Below are 22,836 nucleotides of genomic sequence, written 5' to 3'. Positions count from 1 at the left end.
GTATCTCTTACTTACAGACAACCCTACTGTCTAGGGGGGTTGGGTTGTTTTGTTTTACCATCAGTGCCTTGGCAAAGGGAGGTAGAGTCAATTTTCATGAACCTCCCTACTTAGATTCCAGAAACGTTTTGTCCTTGTTTCACTCCCTTATCGACAGGTTATTCAAAGATATGCATACATGTCCTCTGACCAACTATTTAGCTTTTGTATTTTATTATTTCTGAAAAGCAACAAAAATAATATTAAGAACACATACTGCTCTTTTGTTCTTGCAGGTGTTACATATGCAAAGCAATGAAAGGGAGAGTTGAAATCTTTTTCTTCTTCTGCATCAACAGATCATTTAATAAATTCCAGTGCAGCTACAGTTGTGCAACCCTATTAAACACAATGGAGTCACAGAGGCATAACCAGAGTCTTGATTTGGCTACCAGCATTTTTCTAACTCATGCTAGAGAATAAAAAGAAAAGCACCCAGCCTGAGAGGAGAGAAACGCATCTTTTCCCTTCCTGAAGTTACTTGTTATGGAAGCATGTGTTTTCTGAGTCACCGGTAATACACGAACGTAATAAAGCTCAAATTCCACTGACTGACGCAGTGGCAAACTTTCTGGCTGCGAACGTCACTCACTTTTCAGCGTGAGGACAGTCCTGCACCTATCATGCAGGAGTATACAGTCCCATACTCCCACAAGCTCTGAATTCAGGGCATATAAATAGCGACTGTCTTGCACACAAGGAGCACATCTGAGGATTTCTGAATGACTGAGGCTGACTGAAATACACATACTGAAAAATCCAACACTTACAGAAGTCTCAGTTATGCAGCACTCGTGCCAAAAGAATACACACTGCTCATGCACACAGTTGTAACATGCTTGCACTTCTGTTGCCCAGAGGGAAGCTGAGTAGCACCGCCTCCATCACCACTCTACCGCTGGTTATCACCTTGCTTGTGCAATCTTCACCTTTCCCTTACACAATCAGCGTCAAATCACAACGTGGCAGGGAGAGACTAGCAGGGCTTCAAATGAAAGCTGAGTGGACTACAACTACATTCACTTTTCTGGTAGGCTGCAGATTGAGAATGCCCAATCCAGATCTTATGCATGTATACAGAAAGATATTACTGTATCTCTTACTTGTTTGTTCAAAACCAACTTCTATGTCTATTTGACAGCTGGCAAACTAGAGCAAGGACAATTTCCCTATAAGCTTCTTGTACAACTAGAAAAAGGTGAAATGCAAACTGAACCTAGACGTGCTTATCAATATCCCACAGTTCAATCACAGGCTATGGTTCCACGTTGAGAAACCAAGCGAATTTGAATACCATTTCCATTAGTATTTAAAAACACGATCATATCAGCTATTCAACTTTAGATATTCCATCAGTCTTAGCTCATGGTAAGATGACATACCCATCATGTCTACTTTTCTTAGCAGATAAATCATCTCCTGCTGCAGGTCTCCTCTTTTTCCTTGGAGGCATCACTTTACTAAAGCAGTCTGATGAACTGCAAGACCGGAGACTTCCTACAGAGGGAATTAAAAACACCAGTACAAGAAATGAAACTGTTGCAGACCAGTTAAACTGTGTCCACTAATAGGCATATTACAAAGGGAAAGGAAGGGAAGGGAAGTTAGTGGATTTTAAAAGTACAAAAGAAATGGTCTTCTTTCAATAGCAAAATCCGTCTCACTTTTACACGGTGTTCTATCACCAGATTTCAGTTAAGGCCAAAAGCACTATATCAAAATGTACAGTAGTGCTGCTACTTCAGTCTAACAAAAGGAAAGAACTGAGACTATCCTAAAGAGGTATTTAAGTCCTTAAAAAGGCATCCTTATTTTTAGCCATTTATTCAAATCAGAACTTCTGAGAGTTGTTCATTACTTTTTGAAATACAGATGTGACTCAAAAACTAGAGCACCTACCTCTAGAAAACAGAACCTTTTTATTTTCAAGGCCCAAGTTTTTCATGACACAGAGAGCACGGGGTAGGAAAGCTTTTTGTTTGTTCGTTCTTTGGTTTTGGTTTCTTGTTTTCTTTCTTTTTTTGGCAGGGACGGGGACAGGGGAAGAGACATTCAGCAACCACTAGGGGGAAAAAAACGTAAGTGGCTGGCTGTATCATCTGGATAGTTCTCAAAGAATAAGGGTCCCCAAATAGGAAACAGCCAATTCAAGACACTGATGCCAATCAAGTGGCAATCCTTCCCTCCCCTTCTCTCTCAGCTACACACACTCCTATGTCCCTGGTGACTCTTCAGTGTGCCAATCCAGCTCACCAAACCTGTAGATAATTAACCCAAGCAAAAAAGAATAACAACTTTCTGTAAATTAGCACAAGAAAGAGCACAGGACCAGCCCTTTTGACCACAGCAAGTCATTAAATTGCCATTGCTGTCTCATGAAAACAGTAGGCTAACACTCCAGGCAAAATTTTGTCCTACTTTCATGTATTGAACACCACACGGACACCTGAGAAAGGTGTGTGTAAGAGCAACTCAAAGAGCTATCAAAGCTCTAAGTGTTATGCAGAGAATTTTAAAAGGAAAGGAAGAGAGAGGTGAGGTATAAAAATTCAGACACAAAGCGATGCCAAAGAAACTTGCAAGAAAATATGAAGAACTCCAGCATGCCTAAGCTACCTTCTCTTAGCTTCAACCACATCCAAGTTTAGCTATGCTTTATTAAGACGTCCACAAAATCTTTTAAGTCACAGCACAGAAGCAAGCAATAAAACTTCAACTACTTTTTCACACCAAGGGAGCAGACTGAAATCAGAGGCCCAGTTCCCAACAAATACTAACAGCAATCTTTTGCTTACCTATTCTTCGTATCTTTGAAAGTCTCTCTCCTGTTATAGGAGAAACACATGTAAGGAACCTTACAGCCTCACAGGCTTTGCTACATGTATTTTATTTTAAACATGCACTGAAACTGTTACGCATATTAAAGTATGGATTTTTTTCCTAGCATTAGGCAACATGTTCAGACCAGTTTTTACATCAAGATGAACTAATTTTGTTTCAACTAATAAAGCTTTTGCACTTAGTACACCTTCTTTGTTCTTACCTTTATATTAATTTCTATTAAGAAAATTAATCTCTCTAGCTCAAGAAATACTCTTTCCAATTCAAAAATTCTTCCAATATGGTCCTTTTTATTTTTTTATATTTTTTTTTTTTACCCCGAAGCTCCCCCACCACAGCATCCTCCTAGGAAAGTATGACCATACCTACACTATCTTACAGAAAAAGAATTTTATGAGTATTGTAAATTCAAATTATAATTTAACTACTTATCAAAATTTTCCAAGAATTACACTATCACATCAAAAAATCTTAATGGCTATGTCAGAAGAATATACTTGTAGAAGCACTGTCCAGAATACGTTACAAAACAAAATTAACCATAATAGTTATCTTCTTCTCACCAATATCAGATATATTTGAAACAGGTAAGCCAGAGACCATCAAAAACTCACAGCACGCCTGATACATTTTACAAACCAAATTTAACAAACAAAGGATCCTGACCTGCTGAACGACATTTGAGCCATCTGATTACGCCTGCAAATTAATGCTACCACAAAATTGTATTCCCAGAAGTTATAGAAAGTGTGATGCTTTATGGCTTTTTAGATCAAGCTTCTAAAGACTCTGCCAGTAAGTATTTTTTGAACACCTACACAAACTAGAAACACTAAAGATGACAGCAGAACTTAACAGATGGCTAGAGACAGCCAACAGTCTTGGACACACACTAAACTCAATAAATGAAACGTGTGCTAATGAACACCTAATTTTGGAAAATACGTATGTACTTGAGTACAACCTGTAGCTATCTCATTCCTTTGAGAGAAATTTGATTGTTTTGAAATGCATTTCTATTTAAAAAAAAAATCTGTTTATGATGGCTACAGGCATTGGATGCTGGTAAAATGCAAGAAAAACCATCACCCACCACCCCAACCAGGGTTTGTGCAGCTTACTGCTTATTTGATTGCAAAAAGAAATATGCAAGGCCTACGTGAAAAGAAAGGCATAGCAAAAGACGAAAAATAAATTGACAAGTGAAAATAAGTAAACAAAAAAGTGAAAATAACAGTTATAAAACAGGGAAACCACTTTGTCAGATCTGCAACCCCATACAAACCAAAAACTTTAACCCAAGAATTCCTGCTTGAAGTCTTTTCCTCATTAAATGATAAGCCATTTTTAGGAAGATCACTGAACCTGTTTTAAAGTCTCAAACTGATAATAGAATTCACCATAACCCAATTTTTCCAGTGTCTCACATGAAAAACTTGTACCCCTTCTTGGTTTGAATGTATCTAGTTGCAGCTCTCAAACTGACAGAAAAAGGAAGAAAAGAGATAGCTCATAAATTGGCAAATGGCTATTAAATGCATATGTACACCCCCCACGCCCACAAACACACACACAGACACCAGGTGAACAAATATATTGTACCTGTTTTCAGAGATTTAACATATTAATAACACAGGTTTGGACCAAGTCTTCACTATGTTTTAACTGTTGAATGATCTCTCTCAACTACTAAAAACACAGTACAAGACTGTGACTTCAAAAGTATTTCCTTTTGTTACTAGAATCAGTATATTGAATTTGAAGGGCAGTTACTTCCCTGTAACAAACTCTGAGGCTTCAATCTGCAGAATATTTCCATGTCTTACTTCCATCTAAAGCTAAACACTACCAGAGTTTGGTTTTTTTTTTTTTGTTTAAATTCTTGCAATTTCTTATTTTGGTGTATAGCTCACTAAGTAGCATCAATATTAACTTTTCCTACATACAGCTTTCCAATGTCATTTCTAGGTCTAGCCTTTCACAACTCATTTCACTTCCCAAAGGTCTGGTCATCTGCAAATGAACATGCAGCTTCCTCTGACTTCATGCAAAGTTTTGACAGGAACTTTACTTACCAAGTGCAGCTTCTCTGATGTGATTATCTTCAAAGTTTTCTTACTCCTGGGTCTCAACTCAAGACTGGCAGAACCCTCCTAGTTCTCACTGTTTTTTTGACACTTGAAGCTAGCATTTGCAAGGTAGAGCCTCCAAATGGCTGCTGAATAGGCCACCATCAGCCAAAAGCCTGCCGAGTATAAATGTTGTTTGCCAAACGTTCTATTCTGTACTTACAAATTTGCAGAAGATAAAGCTACCAAAGGGAAATATCAACTCAAGAGCTAAAATTCATCCTAAGAAACTTAAACCAATATGCAAGATAATCACCACATGGGAGGGACACTCCAAGCATAGCAACAAAACCAGAACAAACAAAAAGAAAAAGCAGAGGTCAATAAATGAGAATTCTACAAGCTATGTCCCTACAGAAGTGATTTACAGACATGTAATTTTCACCTTCTCTCTAGATAATGCCTGTGAATAATCCTGCTCTTCTGATGCTTAGAGGGACGTTTCAAAGGAGAAATTATATACTGTGAATGCCGAAGCAATTGGAAAAGATATAGCTGCTCACTTAATGATGCAACAAGACCACCACAAGCACAGTTAACAATCATCGTTTTTCAGATACAAGATGAGAAAACCAAGGGACTCATCAAAACATCAAACAACTTGCAATCTTGTTGTAAAAGGAAAAATCATCTTCGCTATCTTGAATTCCACACTACAGACTTGGTTTGGACTCAAGAGAGTTTTCTTCTCTAAAACAAAAAAATAGTAGAGGCAAAAGTAATTTTCTTCCCCCCACAAGCCTCAAGAATAGCAATGAAGCCTTGTTTTTGTTGGAAGAAATTACCTCTGTTCTTTTAAAAAAGCTAGGTAACAACAGGAAACGTACTTTACTTTTAAAGACATTTTAGTCTGGATAGGTAAATAGGTCACAATTTAATAACAAAATCATAACTTTAAGCTATTAGCAAGTCACTAGGTTTGTAGTTATGACATAAAAACAACTATTATTTCAAATTCTAGAGTTTTCTAAGTTAATGCATATACATACTAGAAGAAACTATTTACAGAATCTGAATGCCTGCTTTTCTTACTCCTACAAACAGCTAAAAAGGCAATGGCCCATGACACATTTACAGCCTACCTTATTTTTCAGATATACATGCACACCAAATATTAACACATTTTATGAGGCTGTAATCATTATAGTTGACTGGAATTTTGAAGCAAGGTCCATCTTAGTCCCAAATCACTGAAGGAATTTTGAAACCGCCACCCTCTAGCTCTTAGGTATCTAAGATCTAGTTCCAGAAAAGAAACCTGGTTAGTACTTAAAAAGATATAATTTGCTTAAAGTAATTTAGAGGTCCAGTACATCTATTGTTAGCTCAGAACAACTGCTTTGAAATAAATGTAATATGCATTAAAAGCTCATAATAAGTATTAACCTAAAATTGAAATACTAATTTTTTTTAAAATAGCTTTTATAAATCTCAACAAATTTAGATATGCATTTATTAAGTCATCCCAAAAGCAGGGCCCGCAACCTAGTAACATTAACTAGGACAGTTATATCAGAAAATGAGGAGTAATCTAAGTTAAGGTTTGCTCCAGAAAACTGGGTGTTAAAAAAACGGAAAAAAAATCTCAAAACTAAAAAAAATAAATAAAACTTTAGATGGGTTTGGCAACCCTCAAAAAATATTTCGAAACGAAGTTATTAACATGACTTTCAAATGAGTTCTGGACATGGAATCTCAAATTTATAGCATCCATGAAGTTCTATAAATTGCGTAACAAAAGAACAGTTCTTGACGCTTCTTACTATGTAGTCAGTAATACTGGAAAACAGAAGACTCAAAAATTTAGACATGTCAAAATCAAACAATTTGCAAAAGTAATTCTTTTTAGATTTAGATAGGGCTCTCCAGTAAGATGTTTCAGGAGTGTCAAGTCCCATACAAAACAAAACCAGGAGACTTCATTGCACTACATTCACAATGGCCAAAATAGCTCCTTGCACATGTATTTGTCCTCGTATGAGGAAAACCAAGCACACATTCCAACTGAATTTGCCTGGAAGTTACGCAGACATTGGGGCTTCATCTTCCTCTACAAGGAGACGTAAAACAGGGCAGAAGCTTAAGAAATACCATAATGAAATCTAAAGACAAGGAGCTTGCAAGTGTCAACCTCTACTTTCGGTTCTCATTTCACACTTGTTCCTCGTTTGAAAAGTTAAATCATTTTTAAAAAATTACACTCTTTACTGGGACTTTGTGCCCAAACTCATTCAATGGGCATGTTTAAACTTCTGAAACAGTCTCAATTTGAACAACACGATGCAGGCAATAGGATATAAAGCAGTTCATCAAAACCAGTAACATGCTCAAACACCTTCCAACAGAGATAATGAATGCTCTGAGGCTAATTTCTTATACTGACCTTTATGACAGAAGTGCTAGGCAAGACGTAAGACAAATTCCAAATACCTTAAGCACACCTACTCTTACTGGTTGGTGACAGAAAGGGACTACCTCAATGCTTCACAACAGCTTTCTGTGATCAAAAGTAAACAAAAATTATGGAATGTGTTTTCATACATGAAATTATGGATCTGTGTTTAATTTGAGGACCTGTATCACCAAGGGGAAAATTCCAAGCCTCCATCAGGAGATGGGACAGAACATCAGTTCTAACACACAGACAGTAAAACCTCTGACTATCTTGAACTACCTGCCTCAACCTCATTTGCAGAGGTTTTTCATTTACATAATCAGCCAATTTCAAGTATCATGAAAATTAAAAAAAAATATTCTAGAAAATATTTGACAGAAGCCTTTTGTGTCTAGGGTAAGATAGTTCGACTATGAAATAAAGTCACCTGTCACAACATGGAGGAAGGTACGTAAGCCCAAAGTGAGCTCTGTCAGATCCCAAACAACGCAATCTCTGTTCTCTGTTCTAGCCTAAGAGTGCGCTGGAAATGTAAGTGTATCCCAGAAATCATCAGGAGGAGCTAACAGCTCTCCCCTCTTTCTTAAGTTCTCAAGGTAACATCAGCAAACATAGCCAACACCTCAGGATAGAGAAAAACTTTGAGACAGATGGTAGGACAGATACGGTCAGTTTTAAAGAACAGTTCTGCTGAGTGATCAGGGCTTGAAGCCAGTAAGTTATTTTCCTTCCTCCTTAGGTATCACGCCTGAAACACAGAAAGGAAGGAAGGAAGGAAGAAAATCAAGGAAGATGCCAGCTCATAAGTAGTAAGTGCAAAAGGAGGTAACAAATGTCGCAAGATACCAAGTCACAAAGCACAAATGCTGATGAATCAAGAATGGCAGCAAGCTACTACACGGCACCTGAGATGAAGGCCTTGAAAAATGATGACATTTTATTTTAACAGAAAACAGATTTAGACTTAGACACTGAAACAGGAACAATCTGCATCAACACCACCCAAGCAAAAAGCCAGGTTGTTTGGAGCACAGCATTTAAACTCGGTCACAGGCATCACAATAACCACAAGAGGTCTTGATTCTGCTCTGTTCTCACTAAAGCTCTTTCAAGAGTCAAAACACTCTAAGAACATGGATATTCTGCTAGTCTAATGGGTTGAGTCCAAGGAGTGAGAGCAATTTGTCATGAAGTCTTCTAAGTACCAAGAAATAGTAAAATGACATACTGCTGAAACCTGTGTGAGTCCTTCACAATTGGATAAATAAAAAGCACAAACATCTATTTTGAAGAAAAATTTTAAAAATCCTGGCACTTGTTTTCTAAAACTCCCTTAGCCTTCTAAAATACCATTTTCAATTATGTTAGAGAGACAACTTTGATGAAGCATGTTTAAATTGTTTCAATTCATTTCTACTACATCCCTAATAAATACCTGTCTGGTGATCGTCTTGACCAACGTCCTCTGTCAGATTCTGCAAGAGAGTAGGAATGATAGAGTTAAACAAAATGGTGATTTTCATTGTTCAGTAATGTTTTTAACCTTTATTTGATATTAATATTAATCTTAATTACTTGAGGAGCATCTAGCTAGCACTGCAGAGCCTTTGTGTTTTCCATGCATATTTATTTAAAAAGTTACCCTTGAAATTTACCTAAAAAGTTCAAGGATAATCTTTAAATTGGAATTTTTTTTTAAATCAACATATCAAATTATATTTGAGTGGAAATAACTATCCATTGAATGGGGAAATTTGCACTGCTGTATTGAACAATTCCATTAATAAACAGCATTAGAAACACTGAATTTACCATCCACCTCAGAACTGGCTTTGCCTAATGATAAACACACTACATATTTAAATAAAACTGATTAAAAACCAGCTGAAATCTTGGAAGCAAATTACCCCTTTTTTTAGGCAGTGTCTTTTCAATTAAATTGCCGGTGTACACACAGAAGCTATATCAGCATTTCCAGCTATGGTTGCAATAAACAAATGCATTTGCATAACAAACAAGCAGGGATAGTCTTAAAAATAAAAAATATCATCATTTCACTTTTTGTATGGTTGTAAGAGGAAAGCTTGCTCACTCAATATGTTTTCCACAGGAACTGTAAGAAACTGGGTAACAATGATGATTACCATTATTTGGTGTATCTAGGAAAGCTCCTTCTGTGAAGACATCTAAATCCAATATTGCAGTGAACAGTGCTCAAGCTCCACTCTGACCCCCAGAGTATAATCTTTCACCTTTTACTAATACTGCTTATCTCTTACGGGATTCAAACTAACAGCTTCTACAAAAAGGCAGTCCTAGTTTTTACAAGTGTAATCACTTAATTACAATCACAAAACATTCTGGACTAAATCCCTAACTATTCTGATAAGAGAAAATGGCAAGTCATTACCAGCCTATTGAGGGTGTGGTAAATCTTGTGAATATTTGCCAGTGTTGACAGGTGAGAATTCAGTTGAAAATCTAGAGATGGGGGTGAAAAAAAAAAAGTTTTAAACTCTCTGATTTCCAGCTGTAGCAACTTAGATCTTCATAAGTTCTGGTCATTTAATTAAAACATCACAAAACTATAAAATAAAAGCCGCCTCAACATTTTCAATACCAAGTGTAACAAGCAAAATCTGTAAAAGATATTCTACATATGCATTTTTCTTAAGGCATGGGTGACCCTCAGCAAAATAGAGCTACAGCTAAATACGAAATTATATTAAATATATATATATACAACTTCTTTTCTTTGAATTGGGAATCCCTTTAATTTCTATGCTACCCAGTTCTTCTGTTCATTTATTCCAAACCCAATTTAAATACCATGTAACATTCTAAAATCTTACTAAAAATGCTAGCTTTTTAAAAAGGTGATTTTATTCATACACCCATATTTTTCTTTATAATAATTGCCTTGCAAAACTAAGTGACTGGAATACAGTTACACAGTTGAAACATGACTTTTCTTTAACAACCCAAAGGTCACAATCCAGCAGCTAGCTGTTAAGACCAGAGCCAATAAAACTGAAAATGAAATATTCTGACATTTCAGCAAAGAAGCCATAGCATAGATGTTAACTTTGATTCCATGCTCCAAAAATAAAACACTTGAGTTAGCTTCAGCTGAAAAAAGTGACTAATTTTTCTCTATTCTTTTAAATCTCCTATTTTTGCTAGAAACATCAAGGACAAAAATGGAAAATAAGTACTTATAAAAAAGATCAACTGTGACCCAGCCAGACAGCATGCAAACCAACAAGAAGCTCAGAAGCTGGACCCAGACCAGCTGACAGGGATCAAAGACAGCCAACTACTATAGAGTATTTCCATTTGAACTGCAAGTAATTTAGCTACCCTACTAGAACCCATGTGCAAACCCACTCTAAACAGAGACGTGTTATACAACAAGCAAAGTATTTCAAGCAAAATTCTTCTGTAAGTGTGAAGTTGTATGTACCTAATGTAACCACTCAATTAATGCATTAGAGCATTTCTACTGTGAGACATTTAATTTGACTTCTCCCAGCAGTTGATAAAAGATGCAAGTAAGGTCAAACCCATGATTTCCACATTTCCATTCCTAGCATTTCAAATGAATGCTCTCAAAACATGCTCTTAACATGGCCGAGAATCTAAGGGTCAAGAAATTGTCATAAAATATCAGATCCCCAATTCAGCGAGCCACACTGACATGAAGTTAAAAAGTGGATCTGAAGGAACCACCTGCCATAAGTATACTTGTTACAGATATTGTCATGGAATTCTTTTGTCGTGGTGAACAATAAAAAAAAATTTAAAAGATACCAATCATGCATTCCATTTATTATGTTAGCTAGAGAGTATCATTTCACTATTTGGTACCTTTTTCTTAAAGTATTGTCCCCAATCCACCACCCCAGCAATACAGTTTCTGTAAATCAGAAATGCCAAACATGGGAGTTTCCAACATCAGATGTACTTATCTACATGAAGTCTAAGACAATCCAGATCATCTTACCAAGATACGATAGGAAGATCTTGCATTTTGAACAGGTGCTAATTTCTTCCTACATTAAGTGCTCAATAGTTCCACTTTTGCTAGTCAAACAATACTAAGCAGAACCATTCTGCAAAAAAACAACCCCAAGTTTCTTAGTCAACCTTCAATGCAACATAAAGAAATTAAAAAAAAAAAAAAAAAGGGGGGGGGGGTTTGGAAGAATATAAAAGCCATTCTGAGAAGGGCAAGGTTAAAAGGAAAGATTTATTTTGTTAACTGCCAGATCAGACTAAGCTTTGTGGAATACGAACTTTAAAATTTCTGTTGTTGCTCAGCCTAAAATCTATAAAGAACATGAGTCTTTAGAGAAACTAGTTCTATCTTAAGGTAGCAAGCTGAGTCCACTGAGCAGATAGTTTATTCTAAACTACTATCAAACAATAATTTCAGATGGTAGTCTAGATAGAAAATATAAAAGTATTTTAAAATTTGTATTATATGTATTAGGTATTGCCTTTGAAATAAGACATTCCTAGGCATTTCAAAGCACATCATTCATACCAGTATGTTTCACGCATCCACTGGAAATATCCTTACAATTTTAAGCTGTTACTTAAAAATAAGTTACATAATCATGATGGACTTAAGAGGGGTTACACAAATATGTTTTACAGCTCTTATACAGCAAATGTCACACCTTAGTTCCACAAAGACTGGTTCATCTGTACAAATAGAGAGGACCAGAGTCCAAAGTTTTCTCTCTTCCACAGGGGAAGCTTGAAAAGTAGAAATATTATCCAAAACCAAACCCAGGTTTCTTTTACAGTAACTGTTATAAAGGCAAATACATGCAGCAGGCCCTGAATTATGGAAGTTAAAATTACAGTTTGGGTCACCTTCTGAACTGGTTACAGTGTCTGCTGTATCTATATTGCAAAATACACAAAGTATCCTATCCCATTGAAAAGGCGTATTTTGAAAAAATGTTTTTGAAGAAACAGAATCCAAAAAGGAATACCTCCTATGCTCAAATAACATCGTGAAAATTAGCAGAGGGACAATGGTGTAGTCTACATGAAAAGCGATTCAACAGCTGGCTGCAACTGTATGCTTCAGGAACACGCACTCTCCCCTCCACCTCCCGAACTTCCGCACTTGCTTATGCAGCCTCCAAGTTGTGATGGCCTGACCCACCTTGGTCAGCCCACTACCCCAGGAACCTTAGCTGCAAAAAATGTGAACAAATAAACCCTGCCAACTCAGTGGTCTGAATCAGATCACCAAGGAGATGTAACACCAGGTAAGCAGAGTTAGATCAAGAAATAGGAAAGGTCCTCCCAAGTGGGAGCAAATTAGTCTCTCGTGGCAGCAGCAATGTGTTAAACAGTATCCGAGCCCCACTATAAGAAAAGTGATGCATCACATGAAGCTACACACTCAACAGCTGGTTATATGAACTTTACATGAAGAAAGCCATCATGTGTGAAGCTATTTTCCACCTGAATACAGGAGTTTCAAAGCACATGAATTGGTTTGAAAATATTTTGGTTTTTTTCCTGCAGAAAAAAATTGTTTATAGTAAAGTACCACACAGTTTATTGACCCAGGATCAGAAGAAGGAAACCTGCTTGCTTCATGAATACTGAAAAGAGATGTGCTGGAATGTTTGCTCTGACTTTAAGAGGTGTATGTCAAACAAGTGTACGTATTTTGTTGATTAAATTACTTTTCATGCAGGTATTAGCAAGGATTGAAGCAACAGAAATTTCAAAATTTTATTAAACACTCTGCAGTAATTCAAAATGTAACAGCTACAGGGGAAAAAAAATCTGAGTAAAATAATTGCAAATCCAGAAAGGAAAGAAATGCCAGAGCTAACCTAGTATCATGAAACATAAATCCTGTCTATAGTTTATCATTAAAACTTACTGTTAAGTGTTAAATTCTGGGTTAGTCCATTAGTCACAATTACATGCAATTTAAAAGTAAAAAGCAAACAATTAAAAAATAACTTTTAAAATATTACAGATTAGGGTTTACACTACAGACCTGATAGTTATGGTAAGACGAAAGAAAAAACAGCTAGCTGGGCTTGTTTCCATAACAAACTAGACAAAAATGGTTCTACATCCCCTCAATTAAGGCAAACATATCAAATACAATGAACAAACAAAAAACTCAGTATCTCTTAAATATAAGCAAATGACACAGACGAACTGAACTTGAATACTCCACTTTCTTATCTGAAATGAAAAAACTTTAAAGGTCAAGCCCAATTTTTTATCAGAGGGAACAATGTACTGCCAAACTATTCAAATGAAACCATAAATGAATGCCTTTAAAAGTGCCTACTAACACATAGACATGTACCTGCCTGAACGAAAACTTTAATTTAGTTCCCACCATCAAAATTATCCCTTTAAAGCTTGAACAAAACACATCTACAGAGTGCACTACAATCTACTAAATACCTAGTGAAAAATTAACAATAGTACTAAACCAAATCAGCAGCTGAGGTCAAGTTTCCTTTAAAAGATTCTAGATTATTTTTCTGAGCAAATAGAGTATCTATACAAAATCTCACAGTAACAGTAGGTCTAAAAAATATTTATCCTAGACAGACATGCCATATAAATGCTATAGATAGAACTCTATTAAAAATTAACTATGGATGTAGTTGTAGTAGTAATTTTTATTACTGCTAAGATCTGACTCAGTAGAAATATTGTGGGTAATTTTCTGTAACCTTCACAGAAAAAAAAATAGATAGAAAACACGTACTAGACAGACTCATTCCTGAAAATTAAAGTGGGATGTTTACGCTTTTGCTTTTATTTAATCGCTTTCCTTTGAGTTATTATTTCCAGTACTATTACAAGGTCCTTATTATTTGAAACAAAGTACTGTGTTCTTGATCAGTTTTAAATAAACTTTACTTATCAAAAAGAGAATTATTTAATCTTCTGTGAACTACACCATTTTATGCTCTGTAGTCTTACAAAATTACCCTAACAGTAAGATAATTTATATTGATTAATGAACTTAGAAGTTCAGATCTGAAACCTACATTTGGTGGAAGCCTTCAATACTTATGTTCAGGAAGCACAATTTCATATTCATTACTAAATACAGAAAACAAAAGGTGCATCAGTTTTTATTTACACAAAAACAGCACAACACACCCAAAAACCGAGATTCCCAAACCACAGTACAGAGCAACTAGGAACTGACTCTGCACTCCTGTCAAAGACAGGATTAAAAATTCATTTCCAGCGTGTCTGTAGCTGAATCTGCACAGGCAGTGACACCCTTACCCTTTAGCAGGCGCAGCTTGCAGAAGAGACCTCTCTCTCCCAGCCCATGATGCAAGAGCAAGCATGCAGGTAAGGGAAGACAGAGAAGAACAGGCTTGAAAAGTAGGATTCCCCTTGATTTGGTGGGGTTGGACACCGGGTACGATTCAGAAAGCAAAGGAAAATAGAAGTGAATTCCAGCCTGGATAGTAAGGACATGCAATTAAATGGGGTAATCCATCCTAGCTTGAGGAGCAACAGGGCCTAGCCATTAAAGCTAAAACATGGTGCTGCTGCAGGATGTTTCTCCTGTACATGCATACAGAGCTGCACCAAGCTCAGAGCTACTGCTGATGCCAGGGGCATCCAAACACACAGCTGCAAATTTGTGTACATTTGCCAAACACAACAGCCTAAAATGTTCTAAAGCTAAACACAGAGTGGTTTAAACTATTACAAAAACAAACAAAAAAAGAAAACCGGCAAAAAGCCCGAACAACAAGATGTGGTTGAAATGACTAAACACACTAAAAAAAAAACCAACCCACCCTACTTACCATTTTAAGATAAACTGTTCACATTTAACTCTAACATTTGGTATTACCACATGTAATCAGTTACTCACTTTTTCTGCAACAAAATATTTTAAAATTACTGCATGCTACATAAATAGGGAAAAGCATTAATCTTTCTTTCCCATATGAACAAATCTTTGGTCTAACTAGATATTTTAAAAGTAGCCTAATCTGAAGGCTTGTTTACAAAAAGAGCTACTGCAAGTTCATTGCAAATTTTGGAGCAATTTAAGCAGCACAAAAGTTGTATAACTGTTACCTTAGTTTGAATGCATTTCCATTTACTTTATATAGACTCTGAAATAAATAAGAGCTATGCCAACATTTGCTATACTAACATGTAGGATAAAACCCCCTGCACACTGGCTCATAGGGGTTGTCAGAGTTTGGTTTGGGGGGTGTGGGGTGGTTTTGTTCAGGTGTTTTGTTTTTTCTAGAAAAAGACCTAACACTAAGTGTATTTCTGGTGCAAAATGTGTTTCTGTTGCTGCAAATACCACTTGTATACCTACTACATGTATTTGATAAGCATTCCTAATGGAGATTCTTGCCAGAATATATAACATAAAGCTGGAGTGACCAGCCGCAGTTGGAAAATAATGAATAAAAGCAGTGGATAATTACAGCTACTTTAAATCTGTTTCTAAAGCATGTATTACCAAATCAAACAGCATTTCAGCAACTCCATGGTACTCCAACTGTGAAGAGACATTCTTTCAGTCTACAATTCAAGAACACGGGAGACTGAGATACAAAGCACTTAATACAGAACAAATTTTGCACCCATTTGATGAAAAGTGTTCATCCAGTCTAACTCTTACTCTACTATCAAATTAATTCAAAAAAAGTGTCAGTGAGTTTTGCATCATCAGCTGCTATGGCCTGAAAGCTGTTTGCCAGCACTACTCATAACTTCATGCCAGATTAGGTGTCATCTGGCATCCCACAAAGGGCATAAAGCTAATAAAAACTTTGTATCTTGTGCTCTAGCTAATTCAGCAGAAATGTAACCCTCTCAAGTACGCACTACTAGGGTATCCAGCACCACCCAGATCTGGGATACGTCATGATGGATCTGCAGCAGCCTAGGAACAGCTATGCCAATCAGAAGCATTACTGCCCCAGCTGTTTGCTTCTTCCTCTCTGGTAAAAACTACTGACCCTACAGCCCTGCAAACACCACAAACCACTCAAGGCAAAAGACCAACCAAAAGCAACAAAAACAAAAAAAACCAAAACCCAACAACAATCAACCAACCCTGTCAGTTTAGACAATTTAAATAAATAGCAAGAGCTAACCCAGGTACATTTGACTGAGTGGATCAGAGAGTGCTCCTGCAAACCATTTCACCAGTAGAGCAAGGGAAGCAGTAATCTACAACTAATGAGCAGTGATGAGCAGCTGCAGCAGACTGAGTCCCACAGTCTGTGCAGCCACACATCTGCACCAAGCCATACCAAAGCGTATGTCACACCAGGGCTTGTCCTGAGGACAAGCTAAAAGCCTTGTAGCTCTAACAATATATGTATTTATATATGCATATATACACAACTATACATATATACAAAACACTAAGCAAACTGATATTTATTTCTCTCTCTTTATGAACCGAAAGTAGAAATTCTGTTTCATCTCAGACCTATGATTTAAAATAAGACAGCTTAATTGGACAGTATAGGAAAAATGCTGGGACATTTGAAATAAGGGTTCTGGTTGAAGAGCTTGTTAGTAGTCTTATTTATTGCAAAAGAAATAACCACACTATTAAATGCTCTAATATTTAGATTGGAGAGAAGAGCTGTATGTTCTCATGGGATGTACTGTACTTCCTAGTGCAATGTTTTTTGGCAAGCACAGGACAGACAAATTAAGGAAGTCCTCCTCTTCTGCTTGAAAGACCCAAACAAAACTAGGAAATAATGCTTTGAAAAAAACCAAAGTCTTTATTTTCAATATTACCAAAGTAAGGTGGAAAAAAATGAAAGAAAATACTGGATTAATAATTCACTTAAAGTTAGCACCAAAAGTACTCAGACAAAAAAAAATTAAATCAAGTGCTGCAAGTACACAAACAAAATCTTATCCTGACGCAAAAAAAATCAAAAGGAGCAAGGAAGACTGTTTACCTGCCTAATCAAATTTACTGCATGGCCTTGCACAGAAAAGACATTTCAAATTACAGTTATTGGAGTTGCAAGAAACTTTTAAGCAAACATTTGCAACAGAAAAAAGGAAAGTTCATGTTTCTCATACAATATTCAGTCCTGGAAAGTAAAACTGAAACTGAACAAAAATGTATTAATGGAGTTTATATCATAAGAACATATAAGAATCTAACAAGTATCAAAAAGAAGGCTCAAAAGAAATGTTCAATCAAGAAACAATCGTAAGCCAACTTCTGTATGTGTAAAGATATGCTGCGAACACTTCGTTTCAAGCACTGAAATCAATGAGGAAAAAACCCCAACTACTATGAAGCTACAGATAATGAGGTTAATTTAGGACAACATTCCTATTTAAAATAATACATACACAAGGCCATAAACTGTGCCCTGCCCCACCCCACCCACCTCCCCCTCCCCCCAAAAAAGAAAAAAGTACTGACATGAAATATTCAATCATGCCAAGGGACATTTTTTAAGAAGCCAGTAACAGCTGAAGGCTGAGAAACAGTACTCTTCTTGTTTTATGCAGGTAAGTGTAAAAAATCACCACAGAGTCTTAACATTCTACATGAGGGAGCACTGGAATATGTGTAACTGCAGCTCACACGTGTATCATGAAGATCTGCACTTTCTGTTTGGATAGAGCACATGACAAAAGACACTGATCAGAAGGCATTTTCTAGAATAATTATCCTTCCATTTCCAATACGAGGCAGTTCCTTGTGCTTTAATGGCTACCTTAGCCACGAACATACAACGATCCCTAAATATAAAGCTAAAATATACCAGAACCACTCAAGTTCTAGAAACTTAACAGTCAGAGCCTTTACCAGGCTACCCCTGTGCAATCTCTCGTTTTGAGAAACGCAGGAGGATTCAAGAAAACCCAGGCAGGCCTCATGCAGCATTTCTTTCCATAATTGCTTTCGGGACTTTGTCCAAAAATCAGGCCATCATTCATTAACGTAGGATCAAAGCTTCCATTTCCATTATCTTTCCCATAAGCTGGCTCCACGGTAATAAAGTGTCTCAGAGCAGCAACTCCTTGCACAGTAAGAACATGTTCCTGGCAGATTTCACAGGAACCGGGAACATCGTTCTGCCGACACCGCTTTGTGCTCGGGATGACAGCCTCACCCCTCCAGGGGACAGGGCCTTCCCCGGCCCCCCCGCAGGTGTGTGACCCCCCGCGCCCGGCAGCCTGCCCTGCCCCGCCGACAGCACACGGTCCCGCCTGCCCCGAGCAGAGCCGGAAACCACACTGCGGAGACAAAGCCCTCCCCGCGCCCCGCCAGAGCAGGCGCCCCGACTCCCACCGCCTACTCCCGCCCCGCCGCCACACGGCCTCGCCCCGGGCCGCGTCCCGCCCCGCGCCGAGGGCAGGCCGCGCCGGCCCCGGGGGCTCCGCGCCGGCCGTGAGGTACCGGGCTGCCGCTGGCCCACCGCGCGGGGAGGGGCGGCGCCGCGGCGCCTGCTGGGAGTTGTAGTCCCCCCGCCCCGCCGCCAGCAGCCCGCCGCGCGGGGCAGCCGCAGGGGAGACTCCACCTCCCACAATGCGCCGCGGCCCCCGGTCCCCTTCCCAGCCCGTTTCTCCTGCACCGGCCCGGCGGAATCCGCTAAATCAACCGCCACTCACCTCCCCCCCCGCAAGCGCACCGCTCCCACGCAGCGAGGCCGCCGAGCAGCTCCGCAGCCCCCGGCCGCCCTCCCGCTGGCAGCCCCGGCTCCCCCGCCGAGAGCCTCGAGGGCCGGCCGCGGCCTCACCCGCTCGCCAGCCGGGTCGGGGAAACTGCGTCACACCCTCCGAGCGCCCTCAGCCCCCGCCGGTGCTGCTCCCCTCACCCGTCGACGCCACCACACGGGCCGCTACCGCCCCACCCCGGCCCCTCCCGCACCCCGGGGGAGGCCGCCGAGGGCCGCGGGCCCCCGCCGTACCCGCAGCAGCCCCCCCTCCCCCCCAGGTACGCACAACGCGTCTCTCCCCGCCGGTTCCGCACCCGCAGGCCCGACGCCCTCCCCCGTCACCGGGAGCCCCGGCGGAGCGTTCGACCGAGCCTCCTCGGTGAGGGGCAGGAGAAGCCGCCCCCACCCGGGCGGCGGCGCCCGCCGGCAGAAAGACCAGGCCGGTGACGCCGCGTGCCGGCGGCGGACGGGAGGGAGCGCGCGGCCCAGCCTCGCCGCTACTCACTGACAGCGGCGGCATCCGAGTGCATTTTCGTGCAGCGCACACTGCCCTGCCCGGCCCGGCTCCCTCTGCCCCTCTCCCAATCACGGCGCCCAAGCAGGGACACCTCCCGCCCCGCCCACCGCCGCCAACCATTGGCTCGGGCCGCCCTGAGAGGCCGCAAGTCCTGTTTTCCTACTGCACGAGGCTCCTGCCATTCTCCCTCTGCCTGCCCCGGGCAGCCTGCCCCGCCCTCTCCCGGCCTCCCATTGGGCTCCAGGCTGCGCCGACCCCGCCCCCCCTCGCTCTGACTGGGCTTTGCTGGTGCCAGTTTCTCCTGGCCTTGAAAGCGCGTGCAGAGAGCACCACTTTGTGTCACCGGTAGCTCAGATTGGCTACGGCGGCCGAGGGCCGCGCCCACGCCCGGACACGATTGGGTAAGCGGGGCAGGGGGCGAGGCCGCCGAGGCTGGCCCGCCCCGCTGGGGAGCGCCCTGCTGCCCGGGGCGGCGGGCAGGTGCCGCAGACGCTCACCCCCTCCCATCTTCTCTCCTCCCGCGGCTGCCGGCAGTTACGCGGCGCGGGCACCGGCGGCAGCGCGCCCTCCCCATCTCAGTACCGAGGATGCTCCCGCGGCAGCCTGAGGGGGGACGGTAGCCAGTCCCGGCCGCCGCACCTCAGAGCCGCTCCCTTGGCCCCCCCGCCGTCGGGACAAGCCCAGGCCCCCGTATGCCGGGGGCTCCCAAGCCTCGCACCTGCCCCACCTGCTCGGGTAACGCCTGCCCTCGGGCAGCCGGTGCCCTGTTGTCGTGGCTGGAACAGGTAGCTGGTGGTTGGGACGGAAGATTTGCGGGCTACGGCACCTTCCTTATGCTCTGCCAACCCAACTTCGGTGTAGCCCAATCGCCAACTACTTCAGAAAGGCTCCTTTGTTCCTCCCCTCTCCCTCCTCCCGAGGAGAAGATGGCAGCCCGCCCACCCCCGCTGCGCACCGAGGGCCGGGTCGCTGTTCCAGCAGGCTGGGCGGTGAGGAGGCACGGGGGCCAGCGGCGGCCCCTCGCCGGCAGGTGAGCCCGGCTCGCTCCCCGCAGTTACCGTTCCCGCTCCCAGGAATGGGCGCGCGGCCCCCCCTGCCCGCTGCTGGCGGCGCGGAGGGCGCTGCCCTCTCTGAGCCGGAGCGGGAAGGCACCTTGCAGCCACTGTGGCTGTGGGCTCCCCACCTCGTGCCCTTGCGGGGATAACAGCCTTCCCTTGCCCTACTCGGTGTTGAAACACGGGCGAGAAGGGATTGCTACAGCACCACCTGCACACGATGGAGGATTATTAAATCAGAAATTACCTGGGGGGGGGGGGGGGGGGTGTGTAAGTCAAAAGGTTAAGTTAAAAGAAAGTCAAGGACTCAGAATTGAGTAAGTGCCAGATTTAAGGTAATTGTCCCTTTGGAGCAATGCATTAGTATGCAGTGCTGAATTAACTTATCACACACCTGTTTGGGTTTGGTTTTTTTTATGACTCCTTGCCTTATTCAGTGAACCAGTCAGTATGTTGAAATGCAGCCTATTTATTTTGCAGAGCAACATCTCATGTTTTCAACTGCCTGTTTTGCAAAGAAGACTGAGTCCTTAAGAAAATGAATTCTCTCTTCAGAAGTCATGTACAAAGACCATGTCAGAGCAATGAAAGACCCACTCTTTAAAAATCTTACTTGTTCACTAACCCTTTGAAATTACTTCAGCAGAACTTTCTGCCCCTCCGATATTTTCCTGTCTGCACCATCTTTTATTTACCTTAGCAGCGGTATATTTTACACCACCACCTTTGAAAAAAAATAATAATTATATCATAGAGTACAGCAGTATAAGCTAGGTTTCACTTATTGAGTAGTTCTAACGTTCTACATGCCAGGCATTCGCATCTGTGTGTGTCATCCCAAACTCTTATACCCAATAGGGGCACCATTGAGTTACAGTTAATCTGATTTTTTCTAATTCTGGATTGAGAGGAACAATTCCTTTAGGGGTGCCCGTTTGTTCACATTGACCATAAAAAGCACATAGACTGCTGACTCAGAACAAAAACGTATTCGAAAAGAAATCTTCTTCCGTGCCTTACAGAGCTGTAAACTGATACAGTTCTAAAAAGGTGGCACAGAAAAACCCTATCTGGTTGTATCTGAAGTCAGAAAGGTTTGTACTTTTTTCCCCATTTATGTTCATCTAAAAGGAAAGATACCACCTGGTTTTACAAACCTTTCTGTAGATTGTAGCTTCCATAACTACTGCTATCCATAAGCGTAAAGAAAATAACACTGTAGGTTTAACAAACAACAGCTCACAATATTTTTGAATACTTGAATGCATAAGTATAATCCCTGACCCTTAAAAACTAGATCTGCAAAGAAATCCATAGGGAAACACAAAAGAGACTTTGTTTTCTGCTTCTGCCTGCTAAACAAGGGAATGTATGCTTTGGCCAGAAAAGGCCTGCCCCACGAGAGCACGGCCCATTACAACATGCACCTTCATTCCAATCTCAAGAAGGTATAAATATCCCCTTTGTTACACCACTAGCTGTAAACCGCTATACAAGTCTCCAGGCTGGCAGATGCTACAAAATCACGCCTGTGTTTTCCTTCTGAAGCCTGAGTTTACAAAACGCAGAAATACTTCATGTATACATAGAGCAGATCAATCAGGTCGTGGTTGGCCGAGCATTGTCTCAAGGACAAAGACATCCTGGCATCCTTTCTTTTGTGCCAGTGCAACCACATGGACAGCTAGGTAGCTAGGTAGAACAAAGAGCAAGACTGCTCCTAATCTCTCCCAAAAGCAAAAAGCTCCAAAACAAAGCAAAAAACTGCAACGCTTCTTTTGGTTTTGTTAATTTGTTTGTTTGTTTTCCCAGCCAGATGAATATCCTGATCTGGCTCACTACACATATGTGCAAATGCTCCCATCAACACACAGGAGAGGAATAATAAACCAAGAACTGGAAAGGGGCAGGAAGGAAATGCATCAGTCAGTTTACACACTGCTAGATCAAACTTAGAACTGCAAACAACTTTCTTTTTTTTTTTAAGGAGACTGTCATTGCCTTTTTCTGTTTGTGTTGCTTTTTTTAATTAAAAGCTAAAATGGCAACCACATAAAAAACTACCACAGACTGTGAAAAATATTGGCTAACATGAGAATGAAGAGCCATTTACTTGATTTTGTCTTCTTCAGTATCAGAAACATAGTGTAAGAGCATC

At 40.8% G+C, this 22,836-nt stretch overlaps 1 protein-coding gene across 11 annotated transcripts in view; it reads right to left on the bottom strand.

Moving 5' to 3' along the window:
• DCUN1D4 (defective in cullin neddylation 1 domain containing 4) overlaps window positions 1-19,740 on the bottom strand; it is a 38,642-nt gene extending 18,902 nt beyond the window's left edge. The window contains exons 1-7 of one of the 11 annotated variants that reach the window (XM_040595462.1): window positions 19,612-19,709; window positions 11,408-11,516; window positions 9,815-9,885; window positions 8,840-8,879; window positions 4,956-5,125; window positions 2,835-2,864; window positions 1,422-1,536 (exon numbers count right to left, since the gene is read on the bottom strand). In XM_040595462.1, the coding sequence (XP_040451396.1) occupies window positions 1,422-1,492 (71 nt within the window). In that variant the 5' untranslated portion in view covers window positions 1,493-1,536; window positions 2,835-2,864; window positions 4,956-5,125; ... (2 more) ...; window positions 11,408-11,516; window positions 19,612-19,709. Of the gene's footprint in view, window positions 1-1,421; window positions 1,537-2,834; window positions 2,865-4,955; window positions 5,126-8,839; window positions 8,880-9,814; window positions 9,886-11,407; window positions 11,517-19,611 lie in introns of those variants that run through there. The other 10 variants (XM_040595472.1, XM_040595436.1, XM_040595454.1 and 7 more) reach the window with 10 other exon arrangements.
• Between the last annotated feature and the right edge of the window lie 3,096 nt (window positions 19,741-22,836).

The sequence above is a fragment of the Falco naumanni genome, chromosome 1 (genome assembly GCF_017639655.2).
Source record: "Falco naumanni isolate bFalNau1 chromosome 1, bFalNau1.pat, whole genome shotgun sequence".
NCBI lineage: Eukaryota > Metazoa > Chordata > Aves > Falconiformes > Falconidae > Falco > Falco naumanni.
The sequence above is the reverse complement of the archived record's forward strand: the minus strand, read 5'-3'. Positions and strand labels throughout refer to the sequence as shown.